General features: G+C 41.4%; 1 protein-coding gene across 7 annotated transcripts in view; it reads right to left on the bottom strand.

Annotated features, from left to right (window-relative positions):
• Positions 1-16140, bottom strand: part of CLCN3 (chloride voltage-gated channel 3) — an 83172-nt gene that overhangs the window by 45851 nt on the left and 21181 nt on the right. The window contains exon 1 of one of the 7 annotated variants that reach the window (XM_019932348.3): positions 2190-2365. The exons of 5 other annotated variants lie outside the window; for them this stretch is intronic. In XM_019932348.3, the coding sequence (XP_019787907.1) occupies positions 2190-2268 (79 nt within the window). In that variant the 5' untranslated portion in view covers positions 2269-2365. Of the gene's footprint in view, positions 1-2189; positions 2366-16140 lie in introns of those variants that run through there. One more of the 7 variants, XM_019932350.3, reaches the window with a different exon arrangement.

Raw genomic sequence — 16140 nt, 5'->3', positions numbered from 1 at the left:
GCGGGCTCTAGAGCGCAGGCTCAGTAATTGTGGCACACGGGCTTAGTTGCTCCATGGCATGTGGGATCTTCCCGGACCAGGGTTCGAACCCGTGTCCCCTGCATTGGCAGGTGGATTCTTAACCATTGTGCCACCAGGGAAGCCTTAATTCTCTTTTTAATCTACATCCATTTCTAGTCTCTGTATTACTCACTTAAGTGGGAACTGTCATATTTACCGTCTTGCCTGGACAAGGAGCATTAAATCTAATTTATCCACAAAGGTAATTCCTAACCCTAGCACTCAGGGATTCAGTAAACAGTCTATTTCCTTCACTGATATGCTTTACAATTTTATACTTGGGTTATCTGCCTCTTCGCTCTTTTCCAGCCCCAAGAGATATTTCTAGTCATTGCAATTGTGTCCTTACAGGGAAGCTGATTCTTTTTCTTGATTCATGTTAACTGCTTGTCTCCACATCTCCAGTTCCTTTGTTTTGACCCATGGCCAGAAAAGGTCATAAATTATGGAAAACAAATAACCTCTTACCCACAGATGCTAGGATGCTACAGAACGGTCAAGTGAGCCTAATAACCAACTGACCTGTACTACAAAGACAAAACGGCTTAGGTTGGCTGAGGACGGTCTTGTCAAGGGATAAGGAACCCGTCTGAGCTGCCAAGAGTGGGACTGACTTAGACCTTCAGCAAGGTTCCTAAAGGACTATTTGTGAAAATATAATAGAAGCCAAAAGCTTCTAGTTTAGTAATAATCATACCAGGAACCATGCCTACTCGCACATAAGCTTTGGCTTACTTCTTATTACTTGCACACCTTATACAGAGGTGGGGTCCATATGCCAAGTCATGTAAAAGATTGCCACGTCTAACACTGGGAATTTCAATTTCCCAACCCCAGGTCTTCTGGTTTGTTATAAATCAACAAACGGAGGTCGAAACAGCTCAAAGAAAACACAGTTTAATTACTGATTAGCAAATACTGTGACATCTGAACAGTCACCATTCATTCAGGTTGCTTCCTGTTTAAAGAAATCCCTACCAGAAAAGGCATGATGGGAACACAGAAAAAAAGGAAAGCACAGGAACACATTAGAGCTGGAAAAACAAACAAACCCAACAATTCTAGGTGTTAAGATTATGAGAAAATTTAATTTTCTTCTTCCCCAAATGTTCTAAAATAATTTATATATACATATATATGTATATTTTACTAAAAAGGTAATTAAGAGAAAGCACAATATATAACATAATCTTCATATAGTTTTTCTCAAAATCTGAAAAGCACGCTTTTGCCAACAACAGAATACTATGGGATATATAATGTTACAACTGTTCAGAGCCTAAAATATTGTCTAGAAGACACAAGTCAACCGATAAGTATTTGTTGAATATATTACCATTTTTCATCCTAATGGAACTTAATACTAAAGAAAGCTGTTATCAGAATACAAACTACGTTTTAAATAAGAGGCTAAATATGCTCAGGAAAATCATGACTTCGCTGCTTACAAAAGGAGTTCATAATATCATGCAGGAAATTCAAACTAATGTGGCTCGTAAATGAAGTCATCTAGCTAAGAGATTTTTCTTGAGGTTCAGTTTTTTTTTCTAGAACTGCCAGTCTATTTTCAGAATAATCAGTTTAAGAAAAATGAAAAAAGGGCAGTTCAATTAACATGTAACCATTTCTGGCAGTGCCTGCCGAAAGACTTACATGAATGCTGGGCGCTTTTCTGGCTTTTACAAACTACTGACTCTTATTTTTTCTGATGTGTAAAAATGATCCCATATGTTTTTATCATATAAATTTTTACCAGATACCTGTGGAAGACAATGTAGTTAATCAGCTGAATGCATGCTAAATAAAAATATTCATATAAAACAGTGTTCCTCTCTACTGCCATTTGAAAGTGTTCTAAAAGGCAGGTAAGAGCTTCTCCTAGGAATTGACGTTAGGGTGCAGGGGCTCCACGGTAACCGGCAGCAGCTGAAATCCAATGGCACGGGGACACGCGCCGGATTTCGCGGTGTGAAGTAAGGTGGAGAAGCGCCACTACCCGCGCCACCCAGCAGGACTGGGGCGCGCTGTGACGGCGGCCGCGATGCGCACGCAGGGAACAGCCGGACCGGGACCCTCCAAGGCCCTCGAACCCTCGGCCCGGGAGCAGCCCCGCCGCCCGCCCGCATTACCTCGCCTGTGCAGCTCCCGCAGGGGGATGCAGTCTCCTCCCCCGTCGTAGGGCAGGTAGGGGTCGGAGGCGGCGTCCATGGCCGAGGTCCGCAGGAAACAGCGGAGGGAAAGCTCGCGAGCTCACCGCCCGCGCGCGCCCCGCAGCCCCGCCGCAGCAGGCTGGGCAGCCGCCATGCCCGACCGGTCGGCGCGCGCAGCCCCGCGGGCTGACGTCACCAAGGTGCCACGGTTGCTAGAGCGACGGGCTCGCCTCCCCATCAAGCAGGCCCTGCTACGTGTGACGGTGACTAAGCCCGGGGGTGACAGACCAAACAGCTTCCACAGCAAGGGGGCAACCACAGGACGGCGACAGAAACCGTACTTCTCGGTTTCCAACACAGAGCTGTAAACGGAAATTCTGCGTGTCCAAAACGCATGAACCTTTTCACTCCTAATGGAGATACATGCGAGCGACACTAATAAGGCCGTGTGATTTTACAGTAAAAATACACTAATTTGTAGGTGGTAACGTCACGTGAATCATAAAGACCTAGAACATACCTAAGGCTTCAGGAAACTTAGGTTTAAAAGCCTATTCCTAATTATCTAAAATGTGCTACTGTGGATTCAAAATTTCAGTAACTGGATCGGTACTAATCCCCTTCAGCAGCCTCTTATTTCCTTCCTTCAAGGAACTGGCTAGTAAGGCATTCCAGGTTTGAGGAGAAAGAAACGTAACATCCTAAGTAAATAACTTGGCTAGTTGTGAAACTGCAAAAAGAGATGTATGTACTGGGTGGGAGATTTCCTTTCTCCTGACTTCTTTTCCTACCTCACAAAGATTTTTGTTGTGCTAAAAAATAAATAAAATAAAAAGGCTTTTAGTGAAATATGTCTCAAAGTGCACTCTGTCTCTTTGCTAGACATTTTATGAAATTCAGAAATAAAGGAACTCTTTGTTTCAAACTGTCATTCCAACCAAAAGAAAAAAAAAAGCTGATGCTCATTTAAGCTGAGTTCAAACTTTTACAGCTGGCTCTCAGGTGATTACACTAGGAGATTCTCCTTCTGAAATAGCTATGGCAGGACGATGCCACTAATCAAAAATATGCTATTCATTAGAAGCAGTTCCACAGGACTCAGAGGCTTTGTAAAATTTGTTTTCCTAAGTACTGAATGAGCCAACCCTAAGGTCTACTCCAATTCAATGATTTTATATGAGAATTGGGGGCGAGAGAAGGAAGAGAGGACTCAGATGCAGTAAAGAGAGAAATTCTATTTGTGTAGTACATCTTAGTTATTTGGGAACTTTTTAAAACTTAGATTAAACAAAGTTTTTATATTTCAAAAAGTTTGAACCTCAGAAAGACATACTTTCTTATAAAATCCCACCTGGGATTTGGGAGAAAAGGTTCTGGGAAAGGAATATAGACTAGTTACTGCCATAGGACAATTCCATCTAATTCTGATTCTGGCTATTAACATTTATGAAATGACCATGGGTGGCTTTCCCCTTCTATTTTCTGTATTTTTCCAATTTTCTTGGAAATGATTTTTTTCCTTTTTCTGCATGGAGAAAGGCGTCAGAGCCCAGCAACTCCACCCTCCCCGCCATCCCCCCCGCCCTGGCACGACCCTGTCCCATCCGAGCCCCCAACCACCCGAAATGATTTTTTGTTGTTGTTGTTGTTGTTGGTACGCGGGCCTCTCACTGCTGAGGCCTCTCCCGCTGCGGAGCACAGGCTCTGGACTTGCAGGCTCAGCGGCCATGGCTCACGGGGCCCAGCCGCTCCGCAGCATGTGGGATCTTCCCGGACCGGGGCTCGAACCCGTGTTCCCTGCATCGGCAGGCGGACTCCCAACCACTGCGCCACCAGGGAAACCCCGAAATGATTTTTTTAAACAAGGAAAGCGAACTTTTAAACAAAGAGCTAACTTTGCTAAATTAACTAAGTATAAATTTGGTCCTTTTTGGTACTTTGGTGTGTTAAGTTCTACTAGTATAAGACTTTTAAAAAATATATGCTATATGGCATTTATAAATAATTTAGTTTTTATACTACTTACATCCTACCATGCCTTTTTTTTTTTTTTTTTTTTTGCGGTACGTGGGCCTCTCACTGTTGTGGCCTCTCCCGTTGCAGAGCACAGGCTCCGGACGCGCAGGCTCAGTGGCCATGGCTCACGGGCCCAGCCGATCCGCAGCATGTGCAAACTTCCCGGACCGGGGCACGAACCCGTGTCCCCTGCATCGGCAGGCGGACTCTCAACCACTGCGCCACCAGGCAAGCCCTCTACCGTGCCTTTTTATAAAATGAAAAGCTATCTACAAGTTTTCTTGGTAATTTGTAGGCACTCTCTTAACCTGTTTTTCCTGATTTACAACTTGGTCATACAGGAAAAATGAAAATGATAGCTAGCTAACACTAACTAGAAGGGGAAGAATACCTCCCCTATAAAATACATTGACAGTGTTGCATAGATAAAAGTTTTGTAGCATAAGTAAAAAGTTTTGAATATTTTTAAAGAACAAAACATTTGTATATGTATGCATGTATATATAATATGTTGTGTATCTGTATAGAGTTAAGTTTCAAATGAGATATACCAAACTTAACAATTATCACTGAGGAAGGAATGAGGTGGAAGTGGGGAGGATGATGGTACATTCAGTTTTCACTTTATATAAAGTTCTACATTGTTTAAAAATTTTAAACAATTACTTAATTTTGAAATAAATGATTACTTTTGTAATGATAAATCTGAAAATTAAAAAAATTGCAGAAATGAACACATTTCTCATGCTTATGGGGTCCATGGCTGCCACTTTCTCCTAAAGTAAAAGAATTATTATTCAGGCTAAGGTGCTTTCCAATTACACTTTAGAAAGGGAAGAGGTAAACTGGAAGGTGTGGCCGAAGAGGACTTCGACACAGATTAAGTATTATCAGACTAAGAAGCTGAATTACATTTAAAGAGAGCAGAAGACACATTCAAGAACTCCTAGGCACGGCTGTGGTGCAGGGCAGGGGAATGCTCATGTCACCTACAAATTGGCACTTGCCATCTACCTCTACAAGGATCAAATCCTGAGCCGCTGTGGCTGCTGACCTTCCGCACCCCCTGAGAGGAGTTCAGGGTGGAGAGCACGAAGGAGGCAGGCACTCTGGACTCTGGGGAAAACAGGCAGAACAGGTCTTCAGATAGATATTTTTAGGAAAAGATTTTATGAGCCCAATTCTTGCATCTCCTCGTATCTAGAAAAGCACTAAAATCTTTCTTGGTGACGTCTGCTCCTCGTGACTAGCAGAAACCTTCTGCAAAATATACATGCTTGACTGCATGTACTCCCCGTTCGCCACAATCACATATATACTGACCTTAACCCCAGCCTCTTTGGAGCACTTTCTCAGAGCTCTCTGAAATGCTGTCTCCCGGGCTATAGTCCTCATTTTGCCCCAAATAAAACTTAACTCACAACTCTCACACTGCGGTTTTTTTTTTTTTTTTTTAGTCCACACATGGGACAGAACCTCTGCATAAAAAAGGACTTAGAATTTCAAAAGGGGGAGGTACTTCTACTTCCAAATACACCCTCCATTCTAACCTCAAACTGATGTGGGATTCTGGAGGTGTGACAATCAGGGAGGCACAGGGCATGATTATATGATTACAACCATGCACTATAACTACACATACATAACTATAGGTAATGTTCAACCTTCAAGTCCCTCTGAACCCACATGATCCAAGAAATCTACAACATTAGAAGTGCTTAAAAAATAAAAAACAAAAATGTTTTTTATCTTTAGATCTAACTACCAATTTACAGGAAATACAGGAAACAGAGAAACATGTTATATGACAGCTCAGGAACACAATCAGGAAAACTCAAAATGGGAAACAAATGACCTGATTTGTTCGTTTCTTCAACAAATACACAGTAAGAAAAAAAAAAAAGGGAAGGGGAGCCCTATAGAATTTTTTTTAAGGATTTAAAAGATATATCAACCAGTTTCAATGTACAATTTTTTATGAAACAATTGGGGAAATGTGAAATAGACAAGATCATTGATTACAAGGAATTATTTATTTTTTAGATGTAATAGCCTTTAAAAGAATTATTATCTTTTAGACATACATAATGCAATATATATAGAAAAACAGCAACCCAGAGCTGAAGAGTAGTTAAAACAGACCCCAATGCAGAACTTGGCTCAATGTTCTTTGGGTTAGGATTTGCATGCTTTTTTTTTTTTTTTTTTTTTTTAATTCCTTTAAAAAAAAGACTTGCAGGGCTTCCCTGGTGGCGTAGTGGTTGAGAGTCCGCCTGCCGATGCAGGGGACACAGGTTCATGCCCGGGTCTGGGAAGATCCCACATGCTGTGGAGCGGCTGGGCCCGTGAGCCATGGCCACTGAGCCTGCGCTCCGCAATGGGAGACGTCACAACAGTGAGAGGCCCGCGAACCGCAGGAAAAAAAAAAAAAAAAAAAAACAGGAACTAACACAATACTGTAAATCAACTATACCTCAATTTAAAAACAAAACAAAACCCCAACAGGAGTTTCTGTGACAAACTCAGCTAAAATTTACATGGAAATGAAAAGGCCCAGGAATAATTAAGACACTCTTAAAGATAAGGTGAGAGGACTTGCTTTACCAGACACTGAGACTGTTTATAAAGGTAGAGTGATTAAAACAGAGTGCTTTTGACATAAAGCTAGAAAAATAACCAACAGTACAGAATAGGGAGTCTAGAAATAGACCCTCCTTTACATATGACCCTTGATATATATCAGAGGTGGCTCTATAAAAGAGTGGGTAAGAAAATGGTTTTTTTAGTAAGTAGCATTGGTACCACAGGCTACCTCCATGAAAAAAAAAAAATTAAATACACCCTTATCCATACACACCCACAAAAATCACTCAGATGGTTATAGACTTGAATGTGAGAGGCAAATAAAGCTCTTACAAAATAATAGGGAAAAGTATCTTCATGACCTCAGGGTAGGGAAATTTTTCTAATGACAAAAAGTATTAGCCGTAACACAAAAGATTATGATACAGGACCACATTACAATTAAGAACATCTGTTCATGTCTGTCCATTAGGAGAATGTTATAGACTGAATGTTTGTATCCCACAAAAATTTATTTATTTTTTGCGGTACACGGGCCTCTCACTGCTGTGGCCTCTCCTGTTGCGGAGCACAGGCTCTGGACGCGCGGGCTCAGCGGCCATGGCTCACGGGCCCAGCTGCTCCGCGGCATGTGGGATCTTCCCTGACCGGGGCACGAACCCGTGTCCCCTGCATCGGCAGGTGGACTTTCAACAAATGCGCCACCAGGGAAGCCCCCACCAAAATTTATATATTGAAAACTAAAAATTTTATATATTGAATCCCCAATGTAGTGGTATTTGGAGGTGACTGGATCATGAGGGTGGAGCCCTCGTGAATAGGGTTAGTGCCCTTATAACAGAAACCCCAAAGAGCTCCCTAGAGGACAAAGAAAAAGATAGCAGACTATGAACCAGAAGCAGCTCCTTCTCACCAGACATGGAGTCAGCCAGTGCCTCAATCTTAGACTCCCGGCCTCTAGAACTGTGAGAAATCAATGTCTGTTGTTGAAGCTACCCAGTCTGTGGTATTTTTGTTATAGCAGCCCAAACAGACCAAGACAGACAGTGAAATACCACCCACAGAATAAAAGATATTTATAACACATTTAACAAAAAGCTTGTTTATAGGAAATAAATAACTTTTACATACCTCTAAGACAGATATGGCAATAGAAAAATCAACAAATGACTTGAATAGGTACTTCAAAAATTTTTTCAAATGGCTCATCAGCATGACAAGATGCTGAATCTCTTTGGCTACCAAGGAAATGCAAATTAAAACCACAATCAGAATCCATAACCTAGCCAGCAGATGGACAAACTTAAAAGTTGGACATCAAGTGATCGGTGAATGTGGAGCCAGGGAAGCTCTCATACATGCTTACCTGAGTGTAAAGTAGAACACCACCACGGAGAACATAGCCTACAACCCAACAAGTTCACACCCAGACCAATGAAATTTGTGCACATACCCACTAGGATACATGGATAGTATTCAAAATAGCACTGTCTGTACCCACCAAAAGCTGTTAAGAACTCAAAGATCCATCAGTAGTAAAATGAGTAGGTATACTGTGGTGTATTTATAAAAAAGAATGATATAGTCTAGAGCAACATCATAAACGCTACTACTTGCAGCAAAGAAGATTCTTCAAAATCATGCTGCATAAAAGCAAGAAACAGGGCTTCCCTGGTGGCGCAGTGGTTAAGAATGTGCCTGCCAATGCAGGGGACATGGGTTCGAGCCCTGGTCCAGGAAGATCCCACATGCCGCAGAGCAACTAAGCCCATACACCACAACTACTGAGCCTGCGCTCTAGAGCCTACGAGCCACGACTACTGAGCCCATGTGCCGCAACTACTGAAGTCCACACGCCTAGAGCACCGCAATGAGAAGCCCGCACACCGCAACGAAGAGTAGTCCCCACTCGCCGCAACTAGAGAAAGCCCGAGCGCAGCAACGAAGATCCAACACAGCCAAAAATAAATAAATTAATTTTTTAAAAAAAGCAAGGAAAAAAAAATTTACTGTATGATTCCATTTATTTAACCCTCAAAAACAGGGCAAAGCTAAATTATAATCCAATTGATGCATACTTAGATGCTCAAACCATAAAGTAAAGTTAAAAAAAGTGACTAGACAAAGAGAAAACAGTATTTATCTCTAGGGAAAGGGAAGGGGTTGTCATCAGCAAGCTTCTGGAGTACAGTAATCCTTTATTTTCTTAACCTGAGTGGGTTGCAAAGGTGCTTGCCTTGTAATAATTCATTAAGCTGCAGAAGTATGCTTTACGCATTTTTCTGATGTGTGTTATACCTCACAATTCAAAAGTCTGAAAAGTTAGAAATTTATCCTAAATATCTCTAATTCTACTAACATTTAGTGTGGATTTATTATTCTTTTTTTCTTCCCTATCCTAAACCCCTCTAGTCAAATCTTATTTACAGTGTCAATCAGTTACAGATAACAGGTTCGTAAGTATCTACACTGACTTTCACTTGTTCTAAGCACAGATTCTTCCAAAGAACTTCCTCTAAATGATAGTGGTTTAGAACTGTTTAAACAGGTCCACAGACTCCCTATGATTTTATGTATTTACTTCAGCTGATGATTTTATAGACTTAGTTCATAACTCCTGAAGCCTTTTTCAACTGAAATTTTTAACTGGAACCACAACACAAAACGGGATTTAACCGACTATTTTCTCAATTCTCCCAAGAACAGTTCATAAGTAATGCTCTACGTGCACAGGAACAAAGTCAATTCATTACATCATGACATTAGGGTAAGAGGGGTAGAGTGCATGTACCAAACAATTATTCATTGACCGAGTAATTTTAGTTACCTTTCTATGGACTTCTTTTTGTGGAGCAAGACAACCATTACAGGTGACATTTGAGGTACAAATCCTCAGGCTCTATATATGAAAATCAAAACTAAGCTCACTTCTTTCCAATGACATTCCTTAGGATATCCAACCAGTATTTGATCAGCTTTCCATTGGTATTTTCGGCTAATTTCACCAAGACACCACTTTACAATACCAAGTTCTTTTTCCTAGTTCATTAGTAACATCTTGAATTACAGCACTTCATAAACTTAGTATGGGTCAGTTCTCCCTAAATGTGTGACCTAAACCTTATCCAAGCACACAAATTTGCAAAGTCCCCTACTCCACACGTATTAAGTAGGAAATACAGGTGCAGAAAATGTTTACAAGGTAGTTGTCAACAGAATGTGAAGGGTGTCATATGTATTAAGAACATTGCTCAGAATAAGTATCAGATGAACCCTAGAATTATTTGCTCATTTCTAAAAATAATTCTGAGTAGACTGTTTGAAAGAGTTTTGACCTTCTGCTGACAGATAACCATTAAATGGTAGTGGCAGTGTTTAATTAATTTGATTTTAAGAATTTCTAAAAAACCCTTTACTGAGGATTCACGATGTAACCATTTCATGTTTTTTAAAGGGTTGAATTTATGTTGCCAAATTCAACTTTAGGGCCAAATGCCTCACTCACTAGAACCATGCCACCAATGTCATAGGTAGATGCCCGATGAAACTAAAATCAACTTGTCACCTACTGATGACATCATGAACAAACGTAACCTCTGAAGACCTGTAGCAAAGTCAGATTATCCTAACTCAGAATCCATTTCTTGTATTTCTGAGCTATACCACAACTTTACACTATCAGTAATTTGGTTTTGCTTACAAATCTCCATGCAAGGAACTGAGCTCACTAAAAGATTCCTCTTGGCTTACTTTATTAATGTTTTCTACCTGCAGCTGACATCAAAGAACTTCATTATTCTTATTCACAGGAAGCGACCAGCTCCAACTGTCTTAGCAGCATTTAGAGTCTTTAGCAACAATCCTACCATCCGTTTGCAAACCACTGTATTCACTACACATAAACAGATATTAATAAATGCCTTCCTCCCAGTAATTTTTGCTAGGAATTTAGAATACATTCATGTATTCAAATATTATGCAACCATTAAAAATTATTAAGGTAAGCTTTTGTACATAAGGCAATGCTTTTAATATTAACTGAGAAAGGTCCCGCCTCATACATGGCATTACCAGCTTCATGCGCTAGGAATACAGAACACTTAACTCTCCTTTCACCCCCAAAACCACATCCAAACAATCAGCATGTCTGCCTGATTTCACCTCAGAAGCTATACTGAATCCGTCTGCTCTGCATCTGTCACTCTGCCCGTCAGAGAACCATCACCTCCCTTTGACCTACCACACTTACCTCCCTGCTCTCACTACCTTCCAACCCACCTGCTCACACGGCAGCCGAATAATCTTCTAAAATTACTAACATATTACTCCCCCATCACTCTTTAGGAAAAAGTGCCCAAACCTTAAAATGCAGGATTTCAACCTCGCTTAACTACCTCTTCAGCCTCAGCCCCTCCCGCCTCTAGCTCCTAACTCCTTCCTCCCTGAGGGTCCCCCGCCTGTACCTGCACCTGTACCTGAACTCCCAGGGCCCCCACTCCACCCTCCCTCACCTGCCCAACCCCTCATTTTTCAGTTCTCGACTCCAATGGTGCATCTTAGATTCCCCCCACACACATGTCCTCACGCCCGTACTGCTTCTTTACAGCATTTCCCACAACACCACCGTAACTGGTTCTTGTGGGATTATCATTTATTTTAACGCCGCTCGCTCTCTCTCAGTAGAGCACAGACTCCATGAGAGAGACGTCATTCTTGTTTGCTGCTCTATCCCGAGCTCCTGGCATGGTGCCTGGCCCATAAAGGAGGCTAAGAATTATTTGCTGAATGGATTATACATAGAATTAAGTCTAGAGAAAAGATACGAAAACAATCAGCTATCCATGGGTAGTAGGGTTACAAGTGATCTCAATTTACTACCTTTTCTCATTCACATCTTCTGCAATAAGCACATTTGCTTTTATTATTTACAAGTTAATTCTTTCCTACACATATTTTACAATAAACGTTACTTTGGACTCATTTTAGATTTATAAAAAAAAGTTGCAAAGATTGCACAAAGAGGTCCCGAATCCCTCTCGCTCAGTTTCCCAGGCTGTTAACATCTTATGTGTCCAGGGCACATTTTGCTCAGCTAAGCAACTGACATTGGTACATTACCACTAAGTCAAGCCCAGACATCCTCTGGCTCACCAGCTTCTCTGTTACTGTCCTGTCTCTATTCCAGGGTCCCATCCAGGGCACCACATTGCATTTAGTCAATGCATCTCCCTCCACTCCTCTGGTCTTGACAGTTTCTCAGTCTTTCCTTGTTTTTCATAACCCTGTCCTGCAAAACATGCCCTCAGTCTAGCTTTGTCTATTGTTTCTCTTGTGCTTAGACTGGGGTTATGGGTCTTTCGAAAGAATATCACAAAGGCAAGTGCCCTTCTCGTCACGTACTGGGAGTATGTGACATCCATATGGCCTCAGTGCTGGTGGGAACATCCAGTACTCGGTTATCATTTTCCCCTCCTCCATTCTTTGGAAGTAAGTCACTAAGTCTAGCCCATCCTCAAAGGAGGAGGTAGGAGTTAAGCTCCTCCTCCATGAGGGTAGAATAGCTACATAAATTATTTGTAATTCTACATGGGAGACTTGTCTTTTCCCCCCCATTTATTTATTTGTATATGTATTCATTTATATTTATCTTACACTTTGGTTATAATCCAATTCTACCTTATTGGTTTTTGCTCAAATGGTTCCAGGTTTGGTCACTAGGTACTCTCTCAGGTTGGTTCCAGTGTTCCTTTGACACGCCTTCATCTTTCTGTTTTTGAGCACTTCCTTCCTCTGGTACTACACATACCCTGGGCTCATCTTGTATTTTCCCTGCCCCAGGTCTAGAATCAGCATTTCTCCAAGGCAAGCCAAGTCATCACTAAGCCCTGAAGTTAACCATATAAGATTATTGTGAACCCAGGATAATCTATGTGAATGTCATGATGTAATCTGTTTAATGGCTACACTAAGTATAAGTAAGTTTAACCTTTGAGCACTCAAACCAAAATTGCCACAAAGGACTCTCAGGTATAACAGCAACATTTGCACCATTTCTTTTACTATATTCTTCTATTTTGTTTTCAAAACTAATCTGAGTTGGGTGGGTAGAATAGATTTGATATTTTGTCTTCATTTTTCAGATAAGAAAAATGAGAAACAGAAGTGATGACAGTGACGACCATCAGGGAGCTAGATGTAACACAGACAGTATATTCCATCCTGTGCCTTTTCCCTCCTGGATGACGATGACACTGCCACTTTGGGCCCCTGTGCAATACAGCTGTAACAACATGGGTGAATAACAGTTCCTACCACTCCACTGAATATCCTACTGGCTTCATAGATGTCCAGTTAAACCAAAACTTTTCTCAATACACCAATATTCGTTCAATAAATAAAAAGGAAAACAGACTCCTAAACACTATAAAATAAGACTAGCTAATATGTTAAACAGATGAATATTTTATAAAGTAGCAAACTTTTAACAAGCTTCTACTGGATGTATGCCAATATATCAAACACGGTAAGAAGGGAGGATGAAATAAACAACATCCGTGGCTGTCCACAGTTCACTAATATCCCAGCCCCACAAAATTCAGAAATAAGGAAAATAAGATTGCTCATCAAGGGTTCAGATATGTCATCAGTACGTAATGGATCGGCTCTAAACAGAACAATGCAGACAGAAAAATTAATGGCTTATAGGCCAACACAAATTAGTAGGATAATTAGACAGAAAGATAGTGGGCTTAGTCTAGGAGGAAGGCAAGCTACAACCAAAACAAATAAGAAAAGTCAGGAAAGCAAACCTACAACAGAAGCAACACAGTTCACAACACAGGAGAGGCCCCTAAGCCAAACCTGAGAAGTCAGGGAAGGCCTTCTAGGGGCGTGAGGTGTAACCTGAGAAGCAAAGCACAGTACTAACTGCTATTACAGGCAGAGGAAACATGTTCAAAGACCTGGAGATATGCCGGCCAGGCACAAGCCCCAACCTGACATTTACAACGCCCAGCACAAGAGAACCAAAGAAGGCCCATTTGCCACATGGCTAAATTTTAAGTTATAAAGCAAGTTAAACTATTCATGAAATATGTTCTATCTTCCTACATTGACAAATACACCTTATAGTGAGTTGGAACTTCTGGCTCAGTTTTATAAATCTGAAGACAAATTGGTGACAATCTGGAAAACACTGCAAAGCATTTAAAAAAAAAAAAATCCACCACCCAGGGGAAAAAATCATTATTTTGGTGTATCTCCCTCCAAATTTGTGCGGGGTATGTGTGTGTATATAGTATTTTAAGAGAACTGGGATCACATTATACAAACAGATTTTACCCTTTTTATATAAGCCCTTCCATTCTTATAGCTTATAATACAACACAGCAAGTCACCTTATTCAGTCACCCAATGTGCATTTTGCAGCGGGCTTATCTTAAGTCAGAATTCTCACAGTATGGTCACGTGTGCCCCACAGACCCCCCCCCCCCGGAGATGCCCAGGATCTTTTGCAGGGGGTCTGTGGGGTTAAAACATTTTCATAATAACACATTTGTGTATGACTGAAATGATACATTTGCACCAGTTTCCTATCGCTACTGTAACAGACTGCCACAAACTGAGTGGTCTGAAACAATACAAACGTGCTCTCTTCCACATGCTGAGGTCAGGCGTGTACAATCAAGGTGTCTGCCGGGATGCGCTCCTTCTGGAGGCTCCGGGGGAGACTTCTCCCCTTGCCCTTTTCAGCTTCCTTCTCCAGTTGGGCCGCGGCCCCCTTCCTCTTAGTACCCCAGCCTCGGGTCTCGGACTCAGCCTCCTGCCTCCGCCTTGCAAGGAGCTAGCCAGATAATCCAAGAGAAATCGCTCCATCTCAAGACTCCTCACTTACTCAAAACTGCAAAGTCCTTCTGCCATGTAAAGTAACCTGATGACAGGCCCCAGGGATCTCGGAGTGGGGGTGGGAGGGTTAGTGAGCCTCCACAACAGCATCTGTCTTTTTCACTCTACAGTATTTATGGTACATGAGTAATAGCAGGTACACGGCTGGCACCTAGCACAAAGCCAAGCAGGGGCACCGAGATGGACGAGCAGGCACTGTACTCTGTGCCACCACATCACCACCAGAGAACAAAGGCCTGTTTCCCTTCCACATGTCCTTCATAAAACAGTAAAGGTTATTCGCTTTACGAAATAGCAACTCTTGAGTATACACCCTTTTAATGGGAAGAATACACAAAGTCTTTTTTGTGTATACCGTGGAACAATGGCTCCTTCTTGAGGAAAAGCAAAAATTAAAGTTTGGAAAACTTGTATTCACCAGTGTGAGCCTGACAGCTGCCCAGCACTTAAAGACTTCTGATGGGATTGTGGGATTGGTGGCAACAAAATGTGACTTGTTGGTTTTCTGTAATAAAATGTGTGAACATTAGCAAGATCTGCATAAATCTGAATTATGGGCTGAACCGTGTCCTGCCAAACGCATATGATAAAAGCCCTCGCCGCCAGCACCTCAGAATGTGACCAGACTTGGAGGTAAGGCCTTTAAAAAGGTAACTGAGGCTCAGTAAGGTCACTGGGGCAAGGCCTCATGCAGTAGGACTAGTACCCTCAAGGAAGAAGCAATCAGGACACAGATATACACAGACCATGTGAGGACGCAGGGAGAAGACTGCCATTTACAAGCGAAGGAGAGAGGCCTCAGAAGAAACGAACAACCAAAACCTCCATCTTGGACCTTCAGCCTCCAGAACTGTGAGGAAATTAATTTCGGTCGTTTAAGCCACCCAGTCTGTGGTACTTTGCTACCGCAACCCTAGCAAACTGATAAATCACTGCCTCAATTTCCAAATGACTAATGCATATTATAAAAGCATGCATGGGTAATAGATCCATTCAAAAGCACAAGATAGGCCAATGGATTTTAATGTAATGCAACACAGAAAGTTCATTAGTATGGGTTCACTTACCACACTGCAATTAACCTTTAAGAAATTACCCTCTGCCGAGTTTGGGTGTAGTATCAAAGAAGGATATCCACAATGATCTGCAAAGGCTATGAAATTATTTCTTCTTTAATATATATTTGTATAAGGCCAAATTTTCTTACATATTTCTCATAGGTTTCAACTGAACAACACATTACACGAAGTTGAATGAGGAAGCAGATCTAAGAATCTAGATGTTTCCTATTAAGCTAGACATTTGAGATAGTTACAAAAACGTGAAACGTTGCTCTTCTCACTCAATTTATTTTTACTTTGGAAAACAGTTATTTTTTTCATAAAAAGTGTTATTAATGTTATAACTAGTTGTTATTTTTAAGTGA

The sequence above is a fragment of the Tursiops truncatus genome, chromosome 6 (assembly GCF_011762595.2).
Source record: "Tursiops truncatus isolate mTurTru1 chromosome 6, mTurTru1.mat.Y, whole genome shotgun sequence".
Lineage (NCBI taxonomy): Eukaryota > Metazoa > Chordata > Mammalia > Artiodactyla > Delphinidae > Tursiops > Tursiops truncatus.
This window is presented reverse-complemented; position numbering and strand designations above follow the sequence as displayed.